Raw genomic sequence first — 14,317 nt, 5'->3', positions numbered from 1 at the left:
TCAAATACTGAGAGGCTTTACATGAAAATATTCACTGGGACTGGTTACAAATTTTACATTGAAAATGGTAAATGACATGGTGGGATTATTGTAGGGAAGAGGCTTCTTCTCTCTGACTTTTTTTTTGGGGGCTTGTTTTGGAAGTATGAAGTTTAGATAGTGCTGCTCATGGGATTTTGTCGCTTGCTTGATTTCTTTCTTTTTTTTTTTTTTTTTTATTCTTTGCCGGGCTGTGCTTCCAATATCTTATAGCCCATGAAACTTCCCTTGAGTTACACACCTGTTTAGGCAGTGTGGTATTATCATCAAGCTGATATTTCAGGTTAGAGCTAAAATACTGCAGTGCTGAAAAAAAGGCTTAGCTGAAAAAAAGGCTTAGCTGAAAAACTCTTCTAAAGATAGAAGAGGAAAAATGATTTCTGATCATCTTCAATTTACACCTCTGGTTTTGTATCTAGATTTGTACAATATGCTGTCACTTGCCTTATGCAGCAATTGTTATTCCCAGTGGTATTTTAGGAAAGCTTGGGACACTTGTTCCCAAGTAGTCACATACTAACCTGTGGTGGCAATGGCAACAGGCCTATGTCAGTTAATAGAATATTATAGTTGAGAGTTGAGGAATACCTTCCTGTATTTGGCATTTGTGGCTAAATTAACCTTTTTAAGCATGTTTCTTTCCAGAGTGAAAGCTACTAAGGGGTCGGTTTTGCATCCCTGCCCTTCGTTCTTTGAAGTACTTCCTTGGTGCTTCACTCCTACTTACGTTCTGCAGTCCCTGGTTGTAATCATCAGGGCATAGCCCTCTATCTTGTTGTGTTTTCAGATCCTCTCTTAGACGGTGAAGTGATGTAATGATGCAGATTACATAGATCAGGATGGCTGCTTAGTTAAAACGGGTGCGGGTCTGGCCAGCCTTACACCAAGTGCTTTGCCGCAGAGATCGTTTCCAGTATAAGTGATCAGTTCTTGCCCCTGCTGTAGCGGAGGCAGAGTAAATGTCTTATCTTGCTCTGAGCCTATGGCAGGTATAGGGAAAACACATTATTTTAAGCTTCCATAAGGTATTGGTGAAACTGTTACAGCTTATTTCCCTTTTGTCCCTGAACAAAGCTAAATATTCTGGGGTGTTCCTTCACTTTTCCCCCACTGTCTTTGATCCCTGTTGCTAATAGGAACGTACACAGGGTTTTTTTATAGGTATTCTGATTAAGCCGTGTTCTTTCCCTGATTTCTTTCTTTGGGTCTTGAAAAATTTTGGTGGAAGTGCAGACCTTGCATAGTGATTTTTTTTTTTTTTTTAATGCTTTCTTTTTTTTTTTTTGTTACCTTTTGCACAGCATTTAGTTGATGCACAAGTTAAAAAGCACTGTATTTGAAACCCATGTCCTCATGTCCAAAACAGCTGTATCAACAAAAATTTGTGCTGTACCTATGACCACATCGTTGATTTAAGTAAGCATGTGAACATATAACTGGAGTTCATAATTTCTAGTTAGCCAAAAGGCACCAATTCATGTCTAAAACTTCTATTGATCATGCTAAAGTGTTTGTTGCCTATGTAGGCACAGATGTTTCATTTTGTCAAGTGTAAGCATTTGAGTATTGGTATTGTGTACCTGAAAAATTGTGCAAAGCTGTATCAGAAATTCTCGTTGTGCTAATAGCAGTGAAACTGCAACAGTGCAGGATGGTCAGCCCAATAAATATCTGGGATGCTGGGTGGGTTTAGATAGTCTGTTACTGAAGACTGTGGTGCTGTACCTAGCTTATGTTTCATTTGCATTAACCAGGCTGGTTTTAGTCTGCATATATATGTATTCATGCTGTAGTCGTATGGTGAATTTAGTGCAGGTGCAATGTAGTACGGGGGGTTCTTCTTTCTGCTAGTATTTGGTGTGTTTCTACTTCTTCCCAGTCAATGCTGATAAATTACAGATTCAGTCTATTATAAGCCTAATGTAAGGCTATAAATGAGTCTAGTCCAAAATTAGAAAATAATTAAAGTAATGATACAAGAAGCATCTGTTTGTAGTCTCTTGATAACTGTATATAGTGAAATACATACCTTTCTCTATCTCTTATTAAAAAAAATGTATAAGAATAGAAAGACAGATTGAGACTTAAGTAAAACCATGTCTTTAGGACTGTTCTACAGAAAATGCAAGTTGGTTTCAAAGACGGAAGTTACCCACGACACCAAGCTCTTCTGCTTAATGTTGCCTAAGAGCACACATCTCCGTGTTCCCACTGGACAACATGTTTACCTCAAACAAATCATTGCAGGTAAGAAAAACTGAGAATGTAGCTATGGCTATATTAACATAAATCTCTTTTCATAGTCTTGGGAGAATGCCAAGTCCCTGGCCACTAATTCACTGGTTGTAGTTAGAAGGTCTCTGCTTCCAGGATCACAATCAGTGCTTAATAATGAACTGACTGGATTAATATTGCTGGAAAGCTAATTATCAAGGTGGCTGGCATTTACTGTTGACCTTACTGGCTCTTCTTTCTACTCTCCCTTTAAAACATTCTTTCTGCTGAAGTAGTGCTGTTCATCTTTGAAGGGGGTGAAGCTCATTGTATATGTGTTATGTATGATTAGTCAGTTCCTTTTAGTTTGCAGCTTTTGTGGCATGCGGAGGGTAATGTTGGAATTTTGCCTTTTTTTTTTTTTTTTTTTTTTTTTTTCCCCCCTTTCCTTCTGCTGGGGGATTTATAGCAGTCATGGTAACACTACTTTACACTCCAGTTGCAGGATATTAATGCTAACGTGAGGTTGTGAGAGGAATGCATCTTGAAAAGCATTGTTTAAGTGCTATTCTTCAAAATTTTGTGAAAGGAGAACTTAAAAAAATAAAATGGGAGGTCAAAGAAATATCCATTTTTTTTAAGGGTACTTTTTAAAATTTGCATATTCATGCTCATGCTGGTCACAGTACTCACACTGCACTATGCACGGTAGAGAGATTTCTCAGAAGAATTTTTAAATATCTTAATTGTGAACTGTTTTGTCCTCCTCCTTGCTACCTAATTTCTTGCTGATGTCCAACTCTTGTAATCTTGCTGGTGTCCAACTCTTGTAATCTTTCTTTCTATCATTATACAATAGCTTTTTGAAATTATAGTGGAAGAAAATATAATCATGCAGTACTAAAAATCTGCTATTTCAATTTAGAAAAAATCAAGCTGCAATATTTGAAATTAAATGCAAATGTTTAGAAAAGTGGAAAGTAATATACTTGCGTAAAAGCATGCAATGGTGTTATTTTTATGGGGTGCGCAGATTACTTGTTTACTATTTATTTATTTTGGTATTTGGTTGCAGTAAATTTGCTGGATGTAGAGTACTTTTCGTATTATTTCAGCTACATTTTTGTCTTCTGTCTAGGGACAGAGGTAGTAAAACCATACACACCTGTATTGCCTTTTTTGCCACTGGATTTCAAAGAACCATCTCGCCGTGATGGTGCACATATATATTTAATGATTAAAATTTATTCCTGTGGACTCTTCACACAGGCACTTGACCACCTACAAATTGGTAAGTATATGTTGGGGTTTTTTGTGTTTGGTTTTGCAGTGATTGCTTTATTTTTTCAGATTCACTGTCTGGGTATTGTGATGTTCTTATTGTTTACCTACTTATACATAGGGACGTACTTATAATTTTTCTCTTTAAACCTTATTCTTCATGCCCTAAATGTACAGACTTATCCTCGCTGTAACTAGGATTTGTCCATTATGTAAAGCTCTTCTTACTGATCTTCCAAATGTGGTCATGTTTAACTGTTCAGGCATGTCAACTGTATCACACATTATAGTTGATCACTTCGATTGTTTATACTCTTAGAACAACTTTTTGTACTTTTGAATAAAGAAAGCTAGGTTTATTTTATTAGACTTAAGATGCACTTCCTTTTCTGTTTCAGATACAGAGGTAGATTTTTAACACTGACTTCACAAATGTTTGTGTACTAATATAGTGTAAAATCCATCAAGACAAGACATTTTAATTGAGCATCTCTTATTTTAACAAGAATGATTCTTGTGTGAAATGTATAGTACCTTTCTGAAAAGAACCCTAATACTACAAAGATGAAGGCAACATGAAAGAGCCTTTAAAAAAATCAGAATACTAATTAGCTTGTTTACATCTCATTAGCATTTAACCATTCTGTGTTGTTTGTTTGTTTGTTTTCTTAATAAAGGAGACTATATTTCTGTCAGCAATCCTGAAGGTAACTTCAAGAAGTCACAGGTTCAAAGTTCAGAAGATCTCTTTTTATTGGCAGCAGGCACAGGCTTCACACCAATGGTTAAACTGCTGAATTTTGCTCTGACTGAAGTTAGTTGCCTCCGGTATGTACACTTCTCATGATCTAACCCTAAGCTAGAATAATCCATAGGAAGGATGAAACATAATGGGCAAGCCTCAGTGTTAATAAAACAATTAACAAAATAAAATGGTATGAAGGTATTTTCTTCAACTTATGCCAAAAGCTGGCATGCTTTAGGGAAGAGTCTGTCAGGGTCTTAGGGAACTTACACGTATTTGGTTATTGGCTACCATCAACAAAATGGACTGATTTGCATTTTGGATTTTAGTTGTGATACAAATAAGCTCACCAAGTAGAAAATTTGAGGGTTGTTGTTGTCTTTTTGTTTGTTTTTGTTTTGTTTTCTTTTTTTTTTAAATTAGCTTTGCCTTTTTTTAGTATTGAAATATTTCAATGCAGATCTTGGTTTTTGGGCTGAGGAGGTTTACAACTGTTTAGTTATGGCTTCTCTTTAATCTATTAGAATAGCTAGCATACTTTTATATTGTTTTCACCTGCTAAGCAACAGTAACACATTTTTACTAGATGAGTTCTGGTTTTCACAAAAATGTGACTTATGTAAGCATAGCATTAAGTATATTCAAATGCATAAAAAGGTATGTATTGCATATGCATTCTGTACTCTGCTTGTAAAATCTACAGAAGGAAGCATTACTTGTTCTTGGTCAAGTGAACAAGTTGTTTTGGCCCCTTATGTCCTTCAGAACCCCAGAACTAGTACTCCTGCTTGATGCGATTGTCCATTTACAACTGTAAGAGAGTATACAACAGCTCAGCTTCTAAAAGGAAATGCAAAGGGTTACTGTGGGGGCATACTTTGATAGAGGTGGGGTGTGCTTGCATTGCTTTTAGCAAAAATCTTCCTCTAGAATCACATCTTGCAGGATTTTGTAGCAGATTACCTTTTTGTCAATATGAACTATTGTAATTTGGGAGAGTATAAAAATGAAAAGTATACCTGAACTTTATTTTCTTTAAAGCTGTTGCAGAGGACTGTTCAACAGAGTTGCTACTGTTTTCCTGTACCTTTGAATTTGTACTGTTGTAATGGAGATTAATTTCTAATACTGAGTTTTATTCAATATAAGCACAGGATGTTTTGGTTCATTATGTTTTTATGAAGCCCATTTTGAAACAACGTAGAGAGATTAATTGGACACTAGTCTTCATAGTAAAGCTAAAAAGGATGATGCGTACTGCAGAAGTCTGTTTCTAGAAAAAAAAAAAAAAAAAAAAAAAAAGAAACAAAACCTAAACCCAGACATTATTCTTGTATTGCTTATTGTTCAGCAATTACATACAGTCCTATTTTGTGAGCAGACAGACTGTGTACTGTTTGGCTCTTCCAAAGCGTCCTTTATTGTCAGTAGCGAATACCAAGTGGCTGGCTGGCTGGCTTTGTGAATCCAAAAGATAAATCTATCATCTGACAAAATGCTTCGGAGGCACTACTAAGTGAATTTGGAATAAATTCCTTTTTTTTTTCTTCTTGCAGGGAAAACTAGTATGTCAGATAAAGGTAGTTGTGATAATATGAAAGCAAAACTAAGGGGAGCATAGTAAAAGATGCAAATCTTGGCATTTTGTCCATAACCAGAATAAACAGAGTAGATGATAACATGTGTGAGAGACTACTACTGCACAGGTAGTGTTTGTGTCTACTCTGACCTTGAAAGATGACCAGAGCAGCTTATTTTAACCCTCTTCACCACAATTTCTTATGGGAAGTCAATGCTCACAGTTAGCTTAGGATGCAGCAACATCTGTTTTCTTAATAGTTGAAGTAAATTAATTTTTCCTTCTCATCGTGGAGGCTTGTTAGGCACTGGAATGACTTGATCTGGTACAGATTCTGTTTATATGCAGACACTTAAAGCTTTGTTTTTCTGACTGCTCTAGGCAACTTAGTTTCTTGGCCTTATATTTGCTCTTTAACCCTCACTTTCTCTTTTGGGAAAACATTACAAGTGTGTCTTTGATATATGTGTGTGTGTATATGTATTTATATATGCTAGTTACATAGATGAGATTATATGTATATATAAACAATATAAATATAGTTTGCATGAAATTATCTTACTGTGAAAAGTAATAATTGCCGTAAACTTGATGGCACACACTAGAACATAAATTGCAGAAAGCTGAGGAAGGACCTGAATAACGACTGACTTGTCACCCGAGGGTGCAGAAGCAGCCTCTGTCTGCAGTGCTGGGCGAGGGCTGCTGAACCTCCGGGGCTGCGCTGCAAACGCTGGAGAATCCGCAGCTTCCCTAGCTGGTATTTGCTGTGACGTAATGGGCTTGGATCATCGGATTTCCATTCTTACTGTCTAGCCAAAGTCTCCCTCTTATCTCTTAAGTCTGTTATTTCTTGCCTACGGTAAATGTGGAAAACAATTTGTACTCCTCCTGTCTGCAGCATCCTTTTGTGCACAAAATCATAATGCTCTTCCTTCAGTCTTGTTTCTTCTCTTAACAGGCCAAATTGTATTTGGCCTACGTATTAAATGAAAAAGAGTATCAGTCCTCTATGCTGTTTTTTTCCTTTTTAAGATGAGATTTTTGCTCGTTTTTACTGGTGGTGTATAACTGCGATCAGAGGGATATGTTTCTTAAAGAAGACTGAGACACAAAGGCACTAGGTAGAGGGCTAATGCTCTTCTCAATTATAGGATCCTTGCAGTCTATTCTTAATTCTCTTTGATAGTTGTATCTTTTTTTTGTCTCCAGCTTTTTGTTCCTAAACTACCATTCTGTTCTCATATTCACTTTTAATATAGTGTTGCACTTTCACGATCACTTTTCTGGTTTTTAAGGTGATTTTGTAACTTTTTCTACTTCCTCTTCTTCCTCTGTGTTAAAATCACCTAAGGATCTCTTCACCTCCTCTCCCTGTACAGCTTTCCATAAGACCTTGCATACCAGTTTTTGAGTTTATTAAAACCTGCGTCCCTTGTAGTAGCTACCAGTATGTCAGATTCTCCCTATTTCCTTCCAAAGAGCTGGTTAAGTTTCTCATTTGTTATCTAAACTTCCGTCATCATGCTCTCAACCAGCTCTTCTGTACTGGTGGGGATCATATCTAAATCTCCACCTCTTCCTTTTAGCTGTTTTCTCCCTCATTTCCAGCAAAACTGTTACCAGTTCCTTCCAAGTTTGGGGGGTTTCTGTTCTCTTTATAGTGCTGAGTACTGAGCAGGACTGCAGTAGATATAGTTATCTACACAGGGGAGTATCAGTAATGGGGTCTTAAAGCATTATTCTCCAAATAACCAATTTCTACCTGTTGTGGTTTAATCCCAGTCAGCGACTAAGCACCACACAGCTGCTCGCTCACCTGTCCCCTCACCCCCAGAGGGATGAGAGAGAGAATCAGGGAGGGAAAAAAAAAAGAAAACCAATGGGTTGAGATAAAGACAGTTTAATAGGACAGCAGAGGAAGAAAAAAAAAAATAATAATAATGGTAAAAGAATATACAAAACAAGTGATGCACGATGCAATTGCTCAACACCTGCTGACCGATGCCCAGCCAGTCCCTGAGCAGCGATCGCTGCCCCCCGGCCAACTCCCCCAGTTTATGTACTGAGCATGACGCCGTACGGTATGGCATAGCCCTTTGGCCAGTCTGGGCCAGCTGTCCTGGCTGTGCCCCCTCCCAGCTTCTTGTGCACTGGGCCGAGCATGGGAAGCTGAACAGTCCTTGACTGGTGTAAGCACTACTGGGCAACAACCAAAACATCAGTGTGTTAGCAACATTATTTTCATCCTAAATCCAAAACACAGCACTATACCAGCTACTAGGAAGAAAATTAACTCTATCCCAGCTGAAACCAGGACTTTGTGCCCAATGAATGAAATGCATGGCTTTCCTAGGCACTTTTTATTGACTTTTTTCCCCACCTGAGTAACACTTGATACTGTGGTGCCCAATGCCAGCTTTGACAGCACTACATTCTTGAAGTGACCTTTATTTATCATGTTTTCAGGGAAGCGGGCCCTAGGAAGCATGTAAGGAACCTAGATTTTGGCACATGCTAGCTTCTGAATAAGTTGATTTTAGTATTTAAAGATGCAGCATAGCGCTTTGGGGCTGTTTTGTTCTATACCAGGCAAGTTTTCCAAAGCTTGTATGTTGTAAATTATTTTGGGCTGTAATGCATCTCGAATGTCTTTCTCTCAATAACACTACTGATGATGTGTAGTATATACAACGGTCATATGTCAGTTTTATATTTTGGCAGCAGCAGATGAACATGCTTCTCATAAGTAGAAGATGATCTCTTATCTTTGGCATCTGATGTAGCTTGTAAGAGATTTCCTGATATCTTGAAGTGCTACCAAACTGCAGAAGGGGAAGAGGTTAGAAGTCAGAAAAATGTGGTATATCTTCAGACTGGGAGAATATAGGCTTTTAAATTGCAGTTGAAGAACAGCTGGAGATCATGAACTCTCCCAGAAGCCCTAGCATATGCAATGCGCATGCGTGAAAGATGGCTCTCTACAAGGTACAGAGGATGAGGTGATGGGAATTAATAATTTCAGTGCAGCGTCATATAAACTTACCCTGCCTACTGATACTGTCTTAGAAGCAAGGTCGGCCACGTGTAAAAGGGACACTGTGTAGTGGAGTGCCGTGTTATGGAACTGGAACTGCAGGACTCTGTGGTGTGCAGGACCAGCAGCCTCAGTGGTGGCCCTGACAGGTACCCATGTGGTCCTGCATGCGTCTCTGTGCCAGATATCCCAGTGCTCCAGTTTCCTGCAGGTATGGCACTGAACTTACTGCTTCTGGCACCACAGCAACACGCTGTCTCTGCTCAGAGCTGTGCCTGAGTGGAAAAAAACAACAGAAACTTAAAGCCCTGTGGGGTGCAGTTCAGGAACTGCTTGCATTTAACAACAGATCATCTGTCTTACATCAGTTGTCCCCAGGGTATTAGTCTGTCATTAGCAATAAAGGAGAAGTTAGGTTTATGTGACTTCATCAAATGCTAAATTCTGTTTTGTGAAGTCAGTCTTTGTGTTCTACCTCTACTGTAGCATAAAAATCTGAAGAGATAATAGCACTGACCTTAATGACAGAGCGTTTATTTTTTATGTGAGCTATCTGGCAAATATAATGCTTGTAAACAGTAGCTTTCCAGGTAAATATATTTTATAAATAAACAAATAAAGTAGGAATAAGATAACCTGGTACAGAGCTGTAGTTTGCTCTTCAAGTTATGATCTAATTTTCTCTTACTCTTATGTGTTTAGATTCCATCTTTATGAAATTAATATTGACATAACCTTCTTGAAATTCCCGTTTCACCTCTACAATGTGTATGTAATATTAAAAAGGTGTACAGAGTTCATATACCAGCTATTAATTGAAGTAGTAGTGCTCAAACAATATTGAGAAACTACTAGATAAAACTTGACAAGCTATACTGTATTCTCAGTTAGGTCTTAGTACCTTCAAGAGACTTGACTTTTCTTAGGACAGCAGTTCCTCAACTAGAGGTTGCAACCACAGACAGGGTTATGACATTTAGAAGGGAGGTCACAAGTTCAATAGACTTTCAGGTACAGCAAGAAAGATATTATATTGGGTTAGTGGCAAAAAGATTTAAGGATTGCAGAATTACAAAAAAAACAACAAAATGTAAGTTAAAGGTTTCTGTATAATATAGGAAGTTCCAATTCTTTAACATGGTTCAAATACAGAAATGATCTGCAGTTAATTTTTTTTTTTTTTTTTTTTTTTTTTTTTTTTAAGGACAGCAAAGCTGATTTTCTTCAACAAAACGGAAGATGACATAATTTGGAGAAACCAGCTAGAGCAACTAGCTCTTAAAGATGAAAGGTATTTAAAAGTCTTGTGGAGGACAACTTGTACAATCCCAGTGTATAGAAGAACAAGTCTTGGAGCTTAGACTAGCTGTACGTCTTTAGCACAAAGACAGATACCAATTCTGGAAACTCTTAGCTCAGAATTTAATGAGACCTAGGGAGTGGAAGGAGATGTGCGTAGATCAGTCGCAGATGCGTAGCAGCAGGCTGTGACACTATGTTCTGTAGGTCTCATAGGAAGCCAGGGATTTGATATAACAGTGTTTAATAGATGTTTATTGGAGACAATATGTTAGATGATTGTTAAAACTGAGAAGCTTTTTGAAGGTAAATAAAATTAGCCTTAGCAATGGAAAAATACGGATATGCAAAGAGAAGCACAGAAGTGATAGACAAGGAAAGTGTGCCCTTGGAGCAACATTCTGAATTTACAGAGGGGTCTTGAAAAGTCTCTTTGATATTACTTAGTTGAGAAAATGATTATCTAAAAATTCAATGTTTATCTAGAAATTTGAAGTTTAAATTAGGCCTGTTACTTTCATTTTTACTTACTAATTGTTGCATTTTTTTCCTCAATTACAATGTAATTATGGATTAAAATGCACTAGTACATATGTAATATTAACTTGATTTAGCAGGCAGTAGTTCTGTCAGGAGACATAGGAATATCAGGTTGCCTTTTAATTTCAGTACGCTTGTTTTTAATCACTAGATAAACTATCATTGACTAGATTTTACATGATAGAAGTATGTTTTGTTTATGCTTACTTCTTAGTTGAAATTGTATGAACAAATTAATTTCACTTGTTCCTTCACAACACTGAAGTGAAAAATCAATGTTATTTCATAACCTGGTGATGTCTGGCACATTCAAAGCTTCATAGTCTAGACATTGTGCAAATTTACAGTAAAAACACTTTCTCTCTTTCACTGGGAGCCTCAGATACGCAAGTGCTTGGTTTTTTACTCAATAACTATGCTGTTAGTGGGTTTTTTAAACCAGTTAGTGTTTTGTCATTAATGAAATTGTACTGATGTTTTCACAAGTTTGGCTAAGCATTCTTATTTCACTGCTTGTGTGTTGAGCTACACCAACATTTGTGTAAGTGAATAATGGAACAATAAAATCCGTGCTTTAGTATCTTAATTGGTACCAGCTGTTTTTCTTTGTAAGGTGAAATATACAGCTAAAATTTTTAAGATTGAAAGAAGTAATTAAATGCACAACACTGGAGGTGATTTGATTGACTTGATTGGTAGGAACAACTACATGTCTGTGAGATCTGATACTGTGCCAGTGGGAGCTGAGCAGAACAAGAAAGTAATCATAGGAAACAAAATGTGCATTTTGTGTGGCAGATTTCTAATCAGAGGCAATGTTTCTGAAATATTCTTCTGTTTACCAGGTTTGAGGTTCAATTCATTCTTTCACAACCAGCAAAGGACTGGGTGGGTAAACAGGGGAAGATTTCTTCATCTCTTCTCTCTGAGTTTGTGAAAAGAAGCAGAAAAGATTCCAAAGTGCTTATTTGCATCTGTGGTCCAACACCTTTTACAGAACAAGGAGTACAGTGAGTATTTTAAATGATGACGTAGAGAATGAGGAATTTTTAAAAATTTGATCACCTAACTAGCTATAGTGTTTCTGACTTGGTAGTCTTTCAAAAATGGACTTCTGTTTTCTGCTTTGTAAGAAAAGGTTTTAAATTTTTTAAAAAACTAATTTAAAAAAACACCTGGCATCATACTTCAGGAGTATATTTAGTGTGTAGATAAGTAAATATCAGCGATATGTAAATTTCATGAGCTCTAGTAAGTTGTCCAAAACTTTCTAAGAGCATCTCTCTAACAATGACCTTTTTTCCCCAAGGTTTTAAATGCTGCTTTTAATTTGTTGTTCATAGAAAAGTTGTTGTAAGATGTTATAAGAAGAAATAAGCTTTCTGTGTTGGTGTTAGCTTGACAAATTAAGTTATTAGAAGTAAAATTCAAAGCAGTTGTTCTATCACAAGCACTTCTCTCAGTTTTTATTAATGCATTTATTTATGTCTGTACCTAGTATTTTCCTTATTTTATATGCCATATATTTAAAGATAAAAGGCCCTCTAACTTTCTGTTGCCCAGCTGCAAAATATTGAACCAATGTGGACATCGCTTGCATTTCTGCAGCCATACTGAAGTCAGGTGCATGGAGGGTGGAATTGGCCAATAATTATACTACCTCTTGAGAAATCTGAGATACTTTAGATAGTTATTTGTTGTTTATTTTTAGAAATTCTTTCAGTATCCTGTAAGATAATGTAGTACATATGAGCTCCTGGGCATGAAAGGTTTTCTAAATGTATTTGCAAAGGTAAACTTCATTGTGCATATCTGAATAACAACAAGACAGTGGTGCTGAAGTTATGCTTCAGCTGTGTCTGTGGTGGGTTTTGGGTTCTAAATATGAATATTACAAATTTGATTTTTTACTTCCAGATATCTGAAGGATCTTGGATACTCCCAGGAAGAGATACACACTTTTACTGAATAAACCCATATGAGGATATCAATGTTTGTTTGTATAATTCAATCTTATTTATTTACCCTCATGAATTTAATTAAGTGAGAAGCAATTTTGTAAGACTTGAAATTTCACTCTTGGTACCAAACTGTTTCTTGGAAGAAATATATCTTTGAAAAAATTTTATACTGTGTTTTATCTTGTTTTTTGTAAATATTTTTGCTAATCCGGGGTATTAATTTATTGTAGAGGCAAGCAAAAATGTACAGTATGTGTTATGTAAGATATTTCATGTTGTTGGTTCATGAGAATTCTTAAATTTATGACAAGCACTGATATAAGTTTTGACTTGAAAAGCTTATTATTTCTTACTGTAAAAAGTCCTCAGAGCGATACTGTCTGAAATTAAATATTGCACTGTAACTCAGGTAACCGGTCATTGAAAAATGTTCTTTTTCATCTGAAATCTCTATTTGACTTGCAAGTGATCAGATACATTTTTGGCTTTGTAAACAAAGAATAGAAGTACCTTTGGTAAAATACAAAAATTTACATCAAACAATAAAAATAATAATTTTACATTACTTTATGCATTTTTGTAATTTTTTTTTTGTATTTTCAGTTTATAATGTCATACAGAAAGGTTTGCACAAGCTTAGGACACCAGCTGAGAACTCAGAACAGAGGCACAGGGTCTTGGTCTCCCACAAAACTTTGTGTCACCTTGCTGGTATCAGGCATCCCTTGTCATGAGCCATTCTGAGGATAAAAACATGACAGCTTATGGCCTGCAGATACCAGGGTAAAGACCATAGAAGTACCTAAAAGTATTTGACAGGTTGCAGTAGTATTAAATGAGGTTATTTGAATCTGCGGGTTTTTTTACTCCATTACTAAAAGGATGTTATCATGAGGCAGTTACCTGCTGTCTAATAATAGTTTGGAGAAAAAAGCAGCAAAGCAGCTACCCCCTTTCTAGATGTTGTCAGTAATAGTAATTGTAGGCATTGTTTCGTTTGACATCTAGCACTGTTTGCATCCTGCTGTTGTGTTGAATGGGTATTTCTTCCTCCTGAGAAGCCAGACTTGTGGTTGTGGCATTAATACTTCAGCATTCATGAAAAATGCCCTTTAAAAAGGTTAAATTGCTATCTGACAGTGACTGGCTATGCTAAATTGAGCTGTCGTCTCTTCAGTGCTCTCTCGTTTCTTAGACTGGAAGTTAGAAAAGGATCTGGTTGTCAGTCATTGCCCATAGGTCACAAGTTATTTCAGAAGAGACAGTGTTAGTGTCATCGTTTTATCATCTAGAAGGATCTAAATGTTTTCAGTTATAATTTTGCAATGCATTATTTGTGGAGATTTCTACTACAAAGCTCTGGACAAGTTTCTCTTCTGCTGAGCAGAAACACCAGTGCTACACTGGAAGAGCAAAGCACTCATTGAATTTTATCATTTTTTCTGTCACAAACGCAAGATTACTGTGGTGACTTAAAAAATTACATTTTGGTGTTAATGACTAAACCTTACATCATCCATAGGATGCTGAGGAATTTCTCATGCTCCTGTCACCCAAGATCTGATGGGATGGTCTCCGGTGTAAAATAATTTCATTAATTGCCTCCCTCTCAGGCTTTTTGG

The 14,317-nt window shown here is 36.7% G+C and overlaps 1 protein-coding gene across 5 annotated transcripts in view; it reads left to right on the top strand.

Moving 5' to 3' along the window:
- LOC309587984 (cytochrome b5 reductase 4-like) overlaps positions 1 to 13,214 on the top strand; it is a 42,158-nt gene extending 28,944 nt beyond the window's left edge. For 3 of the 5 annotated variants that reach the window (XM_082306667.1, XM_082306666.1, XM_082306668.1), the window contains 6 exons: positions 2,146 to 2,286; positions 3,392 to 3,544; positions 4,212 to 4,362; positions 10,100 to 10,186; positions 11,580 to 11,744; positions 12,652 to 13,214. In XM_082306667.1, coding sequence (XP_082162793.1) covers positions 2,146 to 2,286; positions 3,392 to 3,544; positions 4,212 to 4,362; positions 10,100 to 10,186; positions 11,580 to 11,744; positions 12,652 to 12,706 — 752 coding nt within the window. In that variant the 3' untranslated portion in view covers positions 12,707 to 13,214. Of the gene's footprint in view, positions 1 to 2,145; positions 2,287 to 3,391; positions 3,545 to 4,211; positions 4,363 to 8,927; positions 9,045 to 10,099; positions 10,187 to 11,579; positions 11,745 to 12,651 lie in introns of those variants that run through there. The other 2 variants (XM_082306669.1, XM_082306670.1) reach the window with 2 other exon arrangements.
- Positions 13,215 to 14,317: the final 1,103 nt, after the last annotated feature.

This window comes from Platalea leucorodia (assembly GCF_965183815.1).
Source record: "Platalea leucorodia genome assembly, chromosome: 3".
In the NCBI taxonomy this organism is placed as follows: domain Eukaryota; kingdom Metazoa; phylum Chordata; class Aves; order Pelecaniformes; family Threskiornithidae; genus Platalea; species Platalea leucorodia.
The sequence above is the reverse complement of the archived record's forward strand: the minus strand, read 5'-3'. Positions and strand labels throughout refer to the sequence as shown.